Source organism: Myotis myotis, unplaced genomic scaffold (assembly GCF_014108235.1).
Source record: "Myotis myotis isolate mMyoMyo1 unplaced genomic scaffold, mMyoMyo1.p scaffold_m19_p_1, whole genome shotgun sequence".
Classification (NCBI taxonomy): domain Eukaryota; kingdom Metazoa; phylum Chordata; class Mammalia; order Chiroptera; family Vespertilionidae; genus Myotis; species Myotis myotis.
The window spans coordinates 90,131,740-90,149,118 of record NW_023416313.1 but is presented as its reverse complement, the minus strand read 5'-3'; the positions used below and the strand labels follow the sequence as shown (position 1 = coordinate 90,149,118).

Sequence of the window (17,379 nt, the reverse complement as noted above, 5' to 3'; positions counted from 1 at the left end):
AGAAGAAGAGAAGAAAGAAGAAGAAAGAAAGAACGAAAGAGAAAAAGAAAGCAGAAAGAAAGAAGAAGAAGAAGAAAGAACGAAGAGGAAGAAGAAGAAGAAAGAAAAGAAGAAGAAGAAGGAGAAGAAGGAAGGAGAAGGAAAGAAGAAGAAGAAGAAGAAAGAAGAAAGAAGAAAGAAAAGAGAAAGAAGAAAGAAGAAGAAAGAAGAAAGAGAAAGAAGAAGAAAGAAGGAAAGAAGAAAGAAGAGAAAGAAGAAGAAGATAAAGAAGAAGAAAGAAGAAGAAAGAGAAAGAAGAAAGAAGAAGAAAGAAGAAGAAGAAGAAGAAGAAGAAGAAAGAAGAAGAAGAAGAGAAGAAGAAGAAGAAGAAAGAAGAAGAGAAAGAAGAAGAGAAGAAGAAGAAGAAGGAGAGAAAAGAGAAGAAGAGAGGGTAGAAACATCGATGTGAGAAACATCAATCAGTTATCTCAATCAATTGCCTGCTCAGCAAACTAGGTATGCATGGTGCCCTGACCAGAATCGAATCTGAAACCCTTGGGTTGTACGGGATGGTGCTCCAACCAACTTAGCAACCTGCCAGGGCCACACACACACACCTTCTTAACATTCACTTTCAAGTATAAAAGGGCCATTTTAAGCTACTGATATGTGATTAAGCAGGAAGCATCCAAACACATAGTGTGTTAGTAATAGGTCAGAATTGTGCTTACTTTTTAAAATCTTTGCATATATAATGAGAATTTAACAAATTAAAACCCTGTGGTTGTTTGTATTCATTTAAAAAAAAAGCCATAACAACAGTATTTTCAAAAGTTAACTAATGAAAAGAAACATATCATTTGGAAAGAAAATTTAAGATAGTAAAGTCATGTTCAATTAAGGCAAGGACATACTCCTTTTCAAGTTCCTTGACAATTTTCATATTCTCTAGATCTGTTTTCACCAGCTTCATTTTGAGATCTTCAATTTCTTCTTTATAGGGTTTGGCTCCTAAAGCAACTTTGTCCTTTTTTAGAGAAAAGAAAGATATAAGTTTAGAGCAGTTTCACTTTATTGGTAGAAACATTTTCAAACAGCAAACTCTACATATATGAAAAATGGGAAAGGCACAAATTTGAACCGTAAAATGAATAACAAATAGATATTTGATGTGAAGTATATTTGAAGCTATTGGAAACTAGTGTGTAGAGAACATATGAAGAATTTTATTTCTTAAAACAAATTATTTCCCCAATTAAAAAACAGTAACTACAAAATAAAACACAAAAGTTGAAAATAAAGAAATGGGTAGACAAATGAAACAAAGGTAGGAAAATGAAACAAAAAAAACCATCAGAAATTATAAAAATAGAATTGAATTCAAGGCACAAAGTATTATATAGCATTGTATTCAAAGATGGTTCAATCCAGTGACATAAATATATCTATTTTCCACTCAGAAACAAATTATCCTATCTAATAAAGAGGCAATATGCAAACTGACCATCACTCCAACACACAAGATGGCCACCACAAGATGGCCAGCAGGGGAGGGCAGTTGTGGGCTATCAGGTCAGGAGGGGAGGGACCAGGCCTGAAAGGGAGGCCTGAAAGTTGGGGGTGACCAGGATGGCAGAGGAGGGCAGTAAGGGGTGACTGGGCCAGCAGGGGAGCAGTTAGGAGTCTATCAGGCTGGCAGGGGAGTGGTTAGGGGGTGATCAGACTGGCAGGCAGAAGTGGTTAGGGGCAATCAGGCAGGCAGGCAGGTGAGTGGTTGAAAGCCAGCAGTCCTGGATTGTGAGAGAGATGTCCGACTGCCCGTTTAGGCCCAATGGGATCGGGCCTAAACAGGCAGTTGGACATCCTTCGAGGGGTCCCAGATTGGAGAGGGTGCAGGCTGGGCTGAGGGACACCCTCCCCCCACCCCATGCACGAATTTCGTGCACCCAGCCTCTAGTCCATATATAAATACATACATATAGAATTCTTTTTTTAGTGAATGTCTCATTGAACAAATGTTAAGTAATAAAAAGAGTACACATTCTTTTTTGTTGTTGTTAATCCTCACCTGAGGATATTTTTCCATTGATTTTTAGAGAGAGTGGAAGGGAGGGAGGGAGACAGAGAGAGAAATATCCATTTGAGAAAGACACATCAATTGGTTGCCTCCCGCATGTGCCCCAGCCAAGGCTGAGATAGAGCCTGCACCTGAGATATGTGCCCTTGGCCAGAATTGAACCCAGAACCCTTCAGTCCATGGGCCAATGTTCTTTCCACTGAGCCAAACCAACTAGGGAAGAGCACACATGTTTTACTTCTTTCTAATTAACTGGAATGACAAGACACTGGAGCCAGAATAGCAAACTTAAATGTCTATTAGGGCCAGACTCAAGTAGCAGAAGTGTGAGAAGTGGCTGGAGCTAAAACAAAAGGGAGTGGGTTAAGGATGTGATAAATGAGGATGTGTTGTGTAAAAAACACTGAAATGTTCAAGTTAAAAAACACTGAAATGACTGTTACTTCTAAAGAACATAGGTCAGATTCAGCCCATAGGCTACTGGCTAATAGGTAGACTCAATAAGTAGGGCATTAAAATAGAAAAAATAATTTTTCAAAGTGTACTTATCTTATAAGGAGTGTTAAATATTAAGAAGCATTTTTGAAAAATGAGCACACATCTTAAATTTTAAAAATATCTATTTCTTTTAAAATTTTTTCTAGAAAGATATAAATAATCATTATTATATTCCTGTATTTCATTTCTAAGTTGTTACTTGCTTTTTCAAAGCCTGAGTATTGAATTTGAGACATACCTAGCTAATAGGAAGTTGAAGTAAAAGCCTGGGTTCCCAAATGATCTGCCAAATTCAACAGTAAAAGGAAAAAAAAACAACCCCTCTTATTTATGAATTTGTGAAGTTACCTGAAGTTCTTGGGTCATTTCTTTTGTTTTCTCAAGGCATTTATTTGATTCATTAACTTGTGCTTGTAGTTTTGATATTACATCATAAGTCATCTGAAGTTCTTTCTGCATGTTTATAATCTTGCCTTCCTTATGCATAGCACTTTCTTTAGCTTCATGCAGTGAAGCTTCCAGCTCTTGAATTTTCTATAAAAAAAAAAAGACACATATCAGAAAATTGGACAGGTACATGCGAAAACATGAAACTAGACCACAAACTCTCACTAAACACAATAAACTCAAACTGAATAAAAGACTTAAATTAAATGTAAGTCATGAAACCATAAAAAGCCTAGAAGGAAACATAGGCAATAAAATCTTAGATATCTTGCGTAATAATATTTTTGTTGATATATCTCATAGGGCAAAGGGAACAAAGAAAAAAACAAACAAATGGCACTACACCAAACTAATAAGGTTCCACACAGCAAAAAAACAAAAAGCAAAAACAAACAAAAAAAATCCATAAAAAACCAGCAACAAAATGAAAAGGGAATCCACTGTATGGGTGAACATATTTGCCAATGATACATCTGATAAGGGGTTAATTCCCCAAATATATAAAGAACTTCTACAACTCGCCTGGCTGGCTGGCTCAGCGGTTGAGTGTTGACCTGTGAATGAGGAAGTCACAGTTCGATTCCAGTTAGGGCACATGCCCGGATTGCGGGTTCCCCAGTGTGGGGCATGCAGGAGGCAGCCAATCAATGATTCTCATTATTGATGTTTTTATCTTTCTCTCCCTCTCCCTTCCTCTCTGAAATCAATTAAATATATATAAACTTATACAACCCAACACCAAGAAGACAATCCAATGAAAAAATGGGCAAAGGAAACAAATAGACACTTCTCCACAGAGGACATACAGATGGCTGATAGACATATGAAAAAGTGTTCAATGTCACTAATCATCAGAGTGATGTAAATTAAAACCTCAGGCCTATCAGAATGGTTATCATCAATAAATCAAACAAGCCTATCACACACACACACACACACACACACACACACACACACACACACACACAAAGACTGGTCCATGTTCCTTAATTGATGTATTCAATAGTATAATTCTGCTCTGAAATGTTGTATGAGATACATCTTTAACTTTGTGATGAAGCTGCAAATTGAAAAATATAAAAAATTAACATACCTCTGTGATTGGCTGTGTGTCTCTTGATGTAACATGAAGATTCTTATCGTCTTGTGTAGTAGGATTAGCAAGGGCACCAGGTGTCCGAGAGATCTTCAAAGTTTGGTAGTTTTTAAACAGTTTTTCATTTTCCTCTTTCATTGATTTCAGGTCAAGTTCCCATTCTTTGGCTAAAGTAGCATTTCTTTCCTCAAATTCTGTTGATTCATTCACTATAGTCTATTGAATAGTAAAAATACCATTATAACTCTAAAGTGAATTACATACCTAAAAGAAAAAAACCCTATGAAAAATATTAGAATTCTAGGACAAGATACTAGTATATGTTGAAATTCATTTTCCAAACATTCTAGAACAGTTTGTGAAGAACATAAAAGAATGTAAACATTCTTTTTTATTTTTAATATTTTTATTGATTTTAGAGAGAGAAAAAGGGAGAGGGGGAGGGGGGGGAGGGGGAGAGGGAGAAGTAGAAGTAAAGGGAGAGGGAGAGAGGGAGGGAGAGGGAGAGGGAGGGAGAGAAGAAGGGGGAGAGAGAGAGAGAGAGAGAGAGAGAGAGAGAGAGAGAGAGAGAGAGAGACAGACATTGATATGAGAGCCTAGTATTCATCGACTGCCTCCCGCCCGCACCCCAACTGGGGATCAAACTCCCAACCTGGGTATGTGCCCTGAGCAGGAATCGAACCAGTGGTGACCTTTCAGTGCATGGGATGATGCTCAATCAACTGAGCCACACTGGCCAGGGCTATAAACATTCTTTGTGGTTTGCATTGGTTCCTAACATTTTAGATGATGTTGAGGAGAATAAAAGAAGGCTAAGGACTGGAGAGGATTATATTTATTTGTAAAACACTAGAGGCCTGGTGCACAACATTCATGCACTGGGGCGCGGGGGTCCCTCAGCCCGGCCTATGCCCTCTTGCAGTCCAGAACCCCTCGGTGGACATCCCCTTAGGGGTTCTTAGTGCTGCCACAGAGAGGGGAGAGGCTCCCACCACCACCGCTGCGCTAACCAGCTGTGAACCTGGCTTCTGGCTGAGCAGTGCTCCCCCTGTGGGAGTGTACTGACCACCAGGGGGAAGCTCCTGCATTGAGGGGAATAGCAATCAATACTGTCTTTTACATTGAAGGATAACTAACTCTGAAATTACTCATCCTTTCTTTTGTTAATTCCTATAGAATATTCTTTTTGCTCTCATCACAAATGGCTTATTGGTCATTCTGTCAGACCTGCATCCTAAATTAGTTGTATTCTTACTGGTACCCTGGACTTCCCTTGGCACTGGACTACCGACCTCACACCATAGAAAGTTACCAATTCCTACTGCCAGGGTGCTGACAGACGCCTCATCTCCATGCTGACTCACATGGTAGAAATCCCCCATATTACAAAAAACTCTGAATTATACGGAGTTTATCTAAACATTGGTTTTATTCTTTTCTCTATTGGTTGCGGACTTTTAAACTATCCATTTAACAGTATCTATATTTCAATGTAACTTAAATAGTTTTCAGATGAAATCGAAGTGTTAAGAACTACCCAAACACACGAAATTAAAAAACAATCTTAAAAGCTACATACTCTAGCACCCTTAGCTCCAATTGCATATATAAGAAGCAACTTTCTGATTACTACATGTCTTATCAGATATATATATAAAGCAGGGATTACTTCAAAAAGCAGCATTAATATTCTGATCAGTGGAAAGTATAACAAATTAATAAACTGATCTTAAGCAAGGCTGGTTCTTATGCATCAATCTACCAGGCTGATCAACTTGGGAACAATGATACAAACTACATTTTCAAACCTCAAGTTGAAGGACAGAGCATATGATAGTGACCCACTAGATGAAAAGCACATGAGGCCTCACTAGAGTAGCTTTCCAGACTTGTCTATGGCCGCACCACAACGCACGTCTCCCCGTGTCTGAGGCTACTTAGGGAAAGGGCTCAGTTCCTACAGAAGCAGTGAAAAGTGAGGAAAGAAAGGAGAGTGACAAGAGGATTCACGATTTCACAAGTGGGAAGTGGTATCACACACCCATGTTTTGTTATCTTCTTTACAAGTTGGTATATTTATCTTTAGGAAGCATAATGTTAGAGGAAGAACATGTTCAACATAGTCAATTTTTCCCCCCACAAATAAGTGAAAGAAAACATACTTAAAAATCCGGTTGCTCTAAGTCCTTTTAAGAATGAGGTAGAAAAATTAAAGCACACAACGAAAAGAATAGGTAGCACAATAAAAACTGCTACTTACAATTATTCTGTTATTATAGAACTTATTCACTTGAAAAATCCTTTCGTTTTCTTTCTGGATTCCACTTTTAAGCTTTTCTATATCAAAATGAGTATTCAACCACTCTCCCAAAAAGTGGGTTATCTCTTTCCTATTACTGAGTACTTGTTGAAATTCAGCCTTTATGATGTGGGAGTCACTTTCTGAAAAATCTTTGAGAATTTCCTGTGTTACAAAGCAAGCAGTAAATTCATGAACATTGGGGAAGTTTTTATCTAAATATCACACAAATATCATAAAAAGAGGAAAATATCTTACTGAACTCTCACTCTTGATATTTTTGAAGTAAATATAATTCTAGTTCTTCTAATAATATTAGAAATAAAATTCTAGTCTAAAACTTTATTTTAGTTATTTGAATAACATTTTGACAGTATAGGCTACGTAACAGAGGCATGCCCACAAATTCTGCCTGTTAGAATTAAAATCTGTCAAAACTATAAATCTGTGACTAATAATAATATGTGAAATGCTTCTGGATATCACTTTTCTGTGCATATAGCAAGATGTACATGCACGTTAGGAATTAGATGCTAGCCTCACACTTCTGGCCAAGAGCAAACATTCCATGTGCAGCTGTTGCAATAAAAATGTTTCTGACTCCTAGTCACAGGTCTAGGAAGTGTTAGACGGCACTTAGAAACTTATTCTGGGGTTCCACAAATTCCCACTTGCTGATATTGTTACATTTTTTCTGAATCAGCCGAGTTCTGAAAGGAGGCTCCTCTATGACTTAGTACTCTTTACATCTGGCCAGCTGTTATTCTGTAGCTTATTTTTAATTTTTGGTAAATGAAAATGCCTCTAAGCACATGAAAAGGTACCTACTTGCTAAAAAAGGCTCAAAATCGAATTAAATCCATTTAAAATAAATTATACCTGAATATGTAGATCCACCTTCTGGCTCAATTTGAGGTCCCTTAATTCTCTGGATGATACATCATAACCTTGGGGAAGGTGCTCAAGTTGACTTATCAGCTCATTTTGTTTTTCCACTTCATCAATGAAAACCATTTCAAATTTATTGATGGATTCATGCTGTTCTTTCTTTATCATTATAACATTGCTTAACGCATACTGAAAGAGAAACAAACATTGGGAAATTAAACTTATCTCACATTTAGAGGATGTTTTAAACCCTCAAGACTGAAGGTGGATGGCATTGCATTTATCTATATCCTCTGACAAGTGAGGAAAAAGGAAAGAGCCTCTCTGTCCCCAACTTTCTCCTCTCAGCATCTTGGAAGAGTAACTTTTGGGTCCTTATTTCTGACTTCTTACTGGATATACCTTATTGTTATCATAAAAATACCCCAGATTCAATGTTTAAAAGGTAACATGATCTTTCCTTCCTGAAAATCCAACTTTCTTTAATGGCTCCTTCTGGTTAATTATATCACCAGTCACCCAGGTTTTCCAGCTAGATACCTGATAATTCATTTTCAACACCCTCTTCTGCCTATCTTGGTTTGGTAATCAGCATGGGTGTGCCATGCCTCAAGACTTTCTTGTCAAGCATATTTAGATATTTGACTTCAAGGTGACAATAATTTGAATGTCATATGGTCCATGGACTTCATGAATAAATTCTGGATATCTGATAGGATTTGGGAACAACTATCAGAACCTGAGGGGCAATTTAACTAAATAGGAGACACTTGCTTCCAACTTCCTCAACTTCCACCATTCCATAACCTCTTATAGTTTGGCCTCTTCCTTAACCAATCAACAAAAACTGCTCTGACAAAGGTCCTAATGAGCTCTATTATCAACAAATTGAGGGGACCTCTTCAGTTCATGTTCTGGCTGCTGAGTTATTTGACTTACTCTCCTTTACTGACCTGAGTGACACACTTTGGTTTGGTTCTCTCCTGTCTCACTTTTCCAACCTCGATCCCATGTGTTGCTCTCTTTTCTGTTACTGCTCTTGAAACTATCTTTTCCAGAGTTCTCTTATTACCCCAAGGCTTTTATTCCTCTACTAGAGGCCTGGTGCACAAAATTCGTGCACTTGGGGGAGTGGGGGTGTCCATCAGCCTAGCCTGTGCCCTCTTGCAGTCTGGAAGCCCTTGGGGAGTATTCAACTGATGGTAGTTGGACATCCTTAGTGCTGCCATGGAGGCAGGAGAGGCTCCCACCACCACTGCTGTGCTTGCCAGCCATGAGCCTGGCTTCTGGTTGAGCAGCGCTTCCCCCCGTGGGAGTGCACTGACTACCAGGGGGCAGCTCCTGCATTGAGTAGGATCGACCCGAAACTGGCTCTTTGACATCCCCAAGGGGTTCCGGATTGCAAAAGGGCACAGGCTAGGCCAAGGGACCCCACCAGTGCACGATCAGGGCAGGGGAGGGACACAGGAGTTTGGCCAGGCAGGGAGGGACCACAGGAGGACTCCAGGGTGTGTCTGGCTCATCTCGCTCAGTCCTGATTGGCTGGATCCCAGTAGCAAGCTAACCTACCAGTTAGAGCATCTGCTCCCTGGTGGTCAGTGCACATCATAGCAACTGGTCCACCAGTTGACTGTCTGCCCCTTGGTGGTCAGTGCATGTCATAGCTAGCAGTTGAGTGACCTTAGCATATCATTAGCATATTACACTTTGATTGGTTGAATGGACGACTGGACACTTAGCATATCAGGCTTTTATTATATAGGATTATGCTTTCTGGGTGAACTTACACATATTATCCATCATGTATATGCTGATGAATCCCAAATCTTTATCTTTAGTCCTGACTCTTCTGACAAACTTCAGACTTACAGCTAAATGCTGTGAGCCTTGGGGGGGGGGGGGGGGGGGGGGGAAGGACACCTACGAAGGAGGGCTCCTAGCAGCTAACTGGGCTCAAATAAATTTTAAAAAGCAAAGCCTAGCAGCCATTCTTGTACAGCAGCCTCTCATGCAAATTGCATTTCATGAAGAAGCCTACACTGAATTGCCTGACTCTGTATTGCACAGCCTGTTTCTGCACTGTTTCAGCCATCTGAGCCAGCCCTTATAAAGGAGTTCCTGGAATCCCATTTCAACCAAAGGACTGAGGCTTTCCCTATCAGCTGTGCAGCTTCAGTCAGAGTGGTTCTATTCTAACCAATTAGGACAGTGCCTTTTGGACCAAACTGTGAGGATTTGGAGTCCTCACTGGCATGAGACAGGGGTGGGAACTTCTGCCCATGTAAGCCAACTCTTCGCTGGCTCTGAGAGAGTACTTTCCCTTTCCACGGAAGCCTGAAGTCTGCATCTCCCTGGCTGAGGGGAAACACTGAAGATGTCTTGCTAGAGCAGAATGGAGCAGACCAACACAATGCAGGGTGGAACAGCATGGAGCAGAGCAGAGCTGTCTAGCTGGAGGGGGGTCTGGCCCCAGAGCTGGTCTATAGCTCTGCTGTTTTCACAGCTATGCTGTATCACAATTGAGCTGTTTTGCACTGAATAAACTTTCCTTCTTCACCACACCCCAAACTGGGGATTCCATTGGCACTGAACTGGCACCACTGACCACTGGTTGACATGCCTAGTGAGTTTCTCTTCTTGAATGTCCCCTGATAGGTATTTCTACCTCAAAACATCTCAAAGTAAACACTTGATCTTCCTTTCCTGCCTCACCCCACTCCTCCTTCCACTACTCACAAACTTGGCTAAACTCAAATCCTGGGATGCAATCTCAACTTTTCTCCCTATCTCCACTATCCAACAGACCTGTGATTTTAAACTGCTAAATATTTCATTTATTTCATCTCTTCTATCCCTATAGAATCCTTCACTAGTAGTTCAGTCACCCATAATATCCCATTGGGACAATTGCTTCTTGGCTCTTCTTTCTGCCACTAGGCTTTGCCCCTGCAAACTCATATCTTCTTTATCTAGAGTGAAGTATCTAAAATCACAATCTAATCACATTACTGCCCCCACTTAAAAATAACTTTCCAGTGGCTCCCCATTATCTGCAAAATGAACTCCATCCCAGCTTCATTGAATGAGTCTGTCTTCCACTACGGTCTTATCTTCTTTAACATTTTCCCTAGTATGTCCTATAACCTGCACATACTTCTATCACTGCACTTACTATTATCTGTCTATATATCTGCCTCACCCTTTAGACTATGAAATATTTGAGATGTTATTCATACCTGTGTCTGTGCCCATAGGCAGAGTTCAGGTTTTATTGAATGACCAGGTTCTGGTGCACTGAGAATCTTGCACACTATTCTTAGACCCATGTAATCTTTAATTCAGACAGAAGTACATTTACTAAGAAGCAAATGTGTCAACTTGCGAAGTTGGACTTAAATAAAATGAAGTTTGTAACCAAAATTTATAGCAATATTTACAAAGATATTACTAAAAAGGTGTTACCTTTAGATTCTTCATGACTCTGTGGAATTCCATGGAACACCTTTGGTTTACAGTGAGAAGTTTTTGAATCTCTTTGGTTTGTTGATATGGAAGTGAGAGGTTTGCTTTTATTTTAACTGAAAGCTGTTTTTGGGTTTCAATCTCCTTCTCCAAGTCAAGAGACAATCTATGTAAGAATTCATAATGGTTATCCATCTCTGAGTATCTCTTCAGAAGCTCCTAAAGAAAATTAGAATTCATTCAACTTAACAAATGATTCCAATTTAACAATAAGTAGTTCTAGCCTTAGAATTATAACAAAACTTATGCTTTTATATTTTCTGTAGGAGAGTAATAAATTAAAACCATTGTGATTAAAAAACAACAAAAAGAAACTGATATTATTGATTTTGGATTATAGAAATAATACACAATTATTGTGAAAATAAAAATTTTAAGCAAATCCAACAAAGAAAATCAGAATTAACATTTGATATTTTCTTTTAGTCTTCTGAACATTCATGATTTGAACGAGCATTTACAAAGTCTGAGGAGAAATTTAAGTGAATTCAATGTAGTATATATTGTAGTTCAAGGCTGAATGCTGTCTCATGTTTATAATGGCAGAGTGAGGTAGCAGATAAAACAAGTGACTAAGGAGAGAGAGAAAAGAGAAAATTGAGAGAAAGTGAAAATATAAGAAACAGAAAATCAGAGAGAACAAAGCGAAAAGAGGGAAAAGAGAGAACAAAAAAACTAAGGGGAAACAAAGAACAAAGACAAAAAAGAAAACCCCAGAAAGAACAGAGAAAACAGTACAAAGAACTGAGAGAACAACAACGAGAGAGAGAGAGAGAGAGAGAGAGAGAGAGAGAGATACATATTGAATGTTGACTCCCATTAGGGATGTGCTAACCACAAAATAAGTCTTCAGTGATCTTGCATTCTAACGGGAGCAACGGAAAATATTGTTGGTTTTACCCTCAATATACAGACTCCAAACACTCCTCACTACTTCCATTTCTACATCTCTGGTCCAAGCCACTATCTGTCTGTATTACAAATGGTCTTCCCGCTTCCACTCTATGTTCAACACAGCAGTGAGAGTCACCCCTTAAAATGTAAGTCAGATCATGTCTGTCATGTGGTCAAAGTCTGCAATGGATCTCCATCTCGGCTCAGAGTAAAAGGCCGTCTTTTTAAAGCCCAACAGCCCGCCTCTTCCCCATTAACTCTCTGACCTCATTTCTTACTAGCTTTCTGTCTTCATGATGTTCCTGGGATCCACATGGCAGGCTCTTCACAGGAGCTTTGTACTTGCTGTTCCTCCTGCCTATACTCTGGTCCAGCAGATACCTGGATGGCTCAATCCTTCACCTCTTTCAGGTATTTACTCAAATGTCATCTTGCCAGTGAGGCCTTAAACCGCAAGCCCCCCACTGGTTTGTTTATAATATGTATACTAGTATATGCACACCTATATACCTGCACTAGAAAGTTTAGGGACATATAGACCATTATCTTTTCATTCCACAGAGGTTCCCTTGAATCCACAGACAATTTTCAACCTTTTTCATCTCATGGTACACATAAACTATTAAAATTCTACGGCTCACCCTAAAGTATATTTTTTGCCAATCTAGCAACAAAAACAACAATAAAGGTATACTTTTGATTCATTCACAACCGATTGTTGTGCTGGCTGTTGTCATTTTTTTATTTGACAATCTAAGGGGAAAGAGGTCAGTGCCCCTGACTAGTCAGGTATTACGTGTTTAAAAATTAAAAAACAAAACAAAAACATAGACACACACACACACACATACACCTGATTTTAGAGACAGAAAGGAAGGGGGAGACAGAGAGAGATTGAGGTGGGGAGGAGGAGGGTAAGTAAAGAGAGAGAAAGATCGATTTATTGTTCCACTTGTTTATGCATTCACTGGTTGATTTTTGCATGTGTCCTGACCGGGGATCGAACCTGCAACCTTGGCATATCGGGATGATGCTCTAACCAACTGAACTATCCAACCAGGACAGGTATTGCATGTTTTTAAAAATTCTTGCTGCACACTGTTTGAAAATCGCTGCTATCGACCTCTGAAGGGTACAAATATTCATTTGTAATTTAAACAGGGGGCACTTACTTTTATCCTAAAGCACTTTTCTCTCAGGCTTTCTGTAGGGTGCTCTTTTTCATCACACAGTAACTTTTTTTCATGTTTTACTACTTCTTTGTGGTTCTGTTGGTCCTGCTTTGACACAAAGAAATAAATAAGGTGTCAACTATAACTATATTCATAGGAAATGTCTACACATACTTTTTCAATTATGTATTATATATCAAGGTTCAATGATGGAATTAAATATTATATCTGTAGTTCAAAAGCAATGTTAAAAATGGCCAGAAAAGGAATAATAGCACTACTAAGTCTTGTAATGAGTGGCCTCAACTCATTGGGGAAAAAATGGGAGAGCCACATACTTTTTAGAGATAGAATTTGTTCTTCTAATATTCATAGTTGCAAGTTAGGTTTTAGATTTATCTCTGGTTCCAATTCCTCCAAATGTCTGAATCAGAATCACTGCTGCCAACTAAACACACTAGCAAACACATCTGTACTATCTACAGTGTTCCAAGCCCTACGAATACATTCCTCCCAGCACCTGGAAGCAGAAAACTCATATCCTGTTCACACTTTGAATTTCTGTATAAAACAAAATATTTTCTCCCATTTGTTTATCTTATATATTATAGGACCTAAAAGAATGGTTAATTGTTCAATAAAATATTTTTTTGAGTGATGTAAATCTCTATACATTTAGTTAGGTCAAGATAAAAGATGATTCCCAAGTGTCTATTGAGATTACAAATGATGTTGTTTTCCACTTGATTCTTTACAGATTTCACACATTTTCTTATCTGAATTTTGTTTTCTCATATTCAATTTAAAAAGTCATACTAGAACAACTTCATTTTTTTTTTTGTATTCATCTTGTCTAACTTTTTCCCTTCTAACTTTGTTAATAAGAGCCCATATCTAAAACCCTTATCATGTAGAAGTAGTGAAATGGAATATTTAATCTTTTACAAATATAATTCTGCAAATTGAGAATAATACTATTTCTCTATTTTGAAACACTTTAAAAAACATTTTGGCTTTAAGAAAAACCCTGTATTTCTTATTTGTGTGAAAAATTATAGTAATAGTTTCCCCATTACCCTTTACTGTTTGTAGACATTTGCAGAAAAACAACAAAACAAACCATTGTTACCCTTTTCAAAAAAGCTTGATTCTTATAAATAGTTACTAGATAGGAGAAGATTCTGAACTCACTCTAGCTATCATTTTTCTTAAGGTTTCTCTGCATTGTTCTCTTTCCATTTTGAGAGACTCTTTTATCCTCCTTAGCTCATCTCTTTCCTTAGCTACAATTCTTATTTCTTCAAAGCTTTCATGAAGTTTCTTAGTCAAGTGTAAGTTATCCGTTTCCAAACTTAGCATAGATAAATTTTGAGCCTCAAATTGTTTCTTCAATTGTTCCATTTCATTCACTTTTTTATGACTTTTATTGACATCTTCTTTCATTTTAAGAAGTTGAATATCTTTTTTATGAAGTTCTTGGATCTTGAGATAATTATAAAACAAGTTAGAATGCAATGAGAATCCCTTAAAGGAAGGAAACTAGTGTCTATTTGTTATATATGTACATATATATATGTTATGTATGTACATATGTGTGTGTGTGTATATATATCTATGTCTACATATCTGTATCTATATCCTCTTATTTCACAAATAATTTTGGACACGCCCAAAAGAACAAAACAACACATACCTTTATCTGTAAATCATCTTTTGATTTATTAAAATCCTTTTGAATATTTGAGATCTGAGTTGTTTTCTCTGAAACACTTTCTCTGAATTTATCAATTGTTTCTTGGTGCTCTTTCAAATGAATACGAGCAATTTTTAGTTCCTTTTGTGTTTCCAGATCCTTTATTATTAGAATTGAGAAATGATGACATAAAAAAACATTACTTTTTCTTAATGAACTGGTTAAACAAAATCTTAAAAAAATGCATGCTTGTCGTTAAAAACCACCACCATTCCACCACTACATTAGAATAGTGCAGAAGGATCTAAAGCAAAAGTTCCACCTACCCCAGTCCTGTTCCCTGATAAACTCTGCCACTTACTTTTCACCTTTCATATCATTTGGACATCTCTCTAAATCATTATCACATGCCCTGTTCTTATGCTTAGTATTCCATTACACAGATGAGCTCCATCTAGCCAGTGTCTTATGGGTGGACATTTGGATTACAATGTTGTAGTAAGTGCTGCTGTATTTCTGCCCCAAATGTGTGAATATACGGATAGGTTAAATTCATAGACATGGAATTGCTGTAGCAAATGCATATGCTGATAAATTTTTAATAAGATATTATCAAACTGTCTTCTTAAAAGATTATAACATTTCCTAAAAGATCACCAACAGTATCATTTATTTTCAAAGAATGGAGCCTCTTATATTAAAAACATGTTTACTGGATAGAAAGGAGCACAACTTACTCTAACTATGGTTTCTTCTAGATTTGCCTTGAGTTGGTCTCTTTCCAGTTTGAGAGTCTCTTCTACTCTCTTTAGATGATCTCTTTCTTTCATTACAGATTTCATTTCTTCAAGGTTTTCATGAAGCTTCTGAGCCAAATTTAAGTTCTCCATTTCTATTTTATCCAGAGTTAAACTTTGGGTTTTGAATTGTTTCTTTAATTGCTCCATTTCAGACATTTTCTTCTGTGTCTCACTGAAGTCTTCTTTTAACTTCAAGAGTTGATGTTCATTTGCCCTAAGTTCTTGGATCTTAAGATGATCATAAAATATTAGCAGACAGTTGGTTTTTAGGGAAAGGATAAAGAAGTTTCTAAATTGATTTAGACAACTGTTTTCCCATGTTGCTTTAATGAATACATAATTCCACCCGGAAATTATTTTCTTTTGAGGTATAAATAAGTAAGTGGTCTATTTTTAAGTGTATATATAGATCAATTATTCTTAACATTTATGTACTTACAACCCAGATTAAAATATAGAACCTTTCTAAAGCAGCCATCCTCAAGTTCTTATGTATACCATCCTATAATCATTATTCTGACTTTTCTCATCCTAGATGAGTTTTGCCTGCTTTTGATCTTATAAATTACAATTCTTTTGATAGATATTTGCATTATTTTCAGTTTTTCCCTATTATGATTAGAACTACTAAGAACATTCTTGTACATATCTTTATGTTGAAGTATGTACATTTTTCTTTTAGGTACATAACCAAGTAGAAATACTGGGTCACAGGCCGGTATATTTTTGGTGTTAGTAAAAACTGCCAAGCTGTTTTCCAATGTGGCTAAACCATTTTACATTCCCAATGTATTTTAGGCAAAAATAAATCAGATATCTAATCAAAGCCTCCCCCCCTATATCTTTTCTTGTAATATAGTGTTTAAATTTTCTAAAACCATTTGCATATTTGACATTTCATCTGTCTTCTCAGAAACAATCCCTGCCCAGTGCTTTTTCAGATGCATGTGAGCAATTCTTAGCTCCTCTTTCTATACCCACCTCCCCGCCCCATCCCCCACCAGATTCTTTATCATTAATGAAATTTTAAGAACAGTGACATATGTTAATGTTAACTGGTATTATTTTTAATGAAAGTACTATATTTTCTTAGTAAAAATAATAAAACTATTACTTCACTGAGCCACACAGCTAGGCAAGGTAACTAGTATTTTTAAATGAAGTAATATATTTTCGTAGTAAAAATAACAGAACTCTAATTCTTACTCTACATTTTTGTTAGAAAGTTAAAAGTTTTTCCCTCTTCCGTTCCTCCCTTCCCCACAAACCTCTCTTTTCCAGAGGCAAACACATTATGCACATACTATTTTACAACCTGCTTTTCTCACTGAGAGTTATTTTGGGATTTCCAATTAGGACACTCAAATCTATTTAATTTTTTTTTTCTTTTTACCTGTTGTATAATATTCTTGACACATTGCTTATCTTTACCCAGTTTCCTCCTGATTAACATTTTGGTTGTTTCCCATTTTCTGTTACATACTGTTACAATGAACAACCTTGTGGTTTATGTGTGCTTTGTGTATGCTTCTATCAAAGAAGGGCTCACACTTCCTCACTAAGAAGAGGTATGAGTGTAACTTACTTTAGCTTCTGTTTCTCTGAGGTTTTCTTTGAGCTGGTCTCGCTCCATTTTGAGGGTTCCCTCCATTCTCCTTAGGCTATCTCTTTCCTTAGTAACACATTTTATTTCTTCAAGGTTTTCATGAAGTTTCTGAGTCAACCTTAATTTCTCTGTTTCTGTATTTTCCAAGATTGAATTCTGGGCCTCCAATTGCTTCTTTAATTGCTCTGTTTGATACATAGTTTCCTTGAGATCATTTTTTACCTCAAGAAGATGATGTTCTTTCTCCTGAACTTCTTGGATCTTGAAATAATCATACAATAAATTCAGATATAAACAGATTACAAAAGCTAAACAGTAGTTTCTAAATTATGCAGACAAAATCTCTACTTGTCCTCAATTTTAGGCTAATTCATATCCTGTCTCACTACACAAAAGACTTGATTAAAA

The 17,379-nt window shown here is 37.3% G+C and overlaps 1 protein-coding gene across 1 annotated transcript in view; it reads right to left on the bottom strand.

Moving 5' to 3' along the window:
* Window positions 1-835: 835 nt before the first annotated feature.
* Window positions 836-17,379, bottom strand: part of CENPE (centromere protein E) — a 52,943-nt gene continuing 36,399 nt past the window's right edge. Inside the window, exons 31-41 of the mRNA XM_036327085.1 lie at window positions 16,951-17,232; window positions 15,303-15,593; window positions 14,566-14,724; window positions 14,064-14,354; window positions 12,873-12,977; window positions 10,747-10,965; window positions 7,276-7,473; window positions 6,358-6,561; window positions 4,095-4,313; window positions 2,903-3,088; window positions 836-1,006 (exon numbers count right to left, since the gene is read on the bottom strand). Of these exons, the coding sequence (XP_036182978.1) occupies window positions 836-1,006; window positions 2,903-3,088; window positions 4,095-4,313; window positions 6,358-6,561; window positions 7,276-7,473; window positions 10,747-10,965; window positions 12,873-12,977; window positions 14,064-14,354; window positions 14,566-14,724; window positions 15,303-15,593; window positions 16,951-17,232 (2,325 nt within the window). The remainder of the gene's footprint in view (window positions 1,007-2,902; window positions 3,089-4,094; window positions 4,314-6,357; window positions 6,562-7,275; window positions 7,474-10,746; window positions 10,966-12,872; window positions 12,978-14,063; window positions 14,355-14,565; window positions 14,725-15,302; window positions 15,594-16,950; window positions 17,233-17,379) is intronic.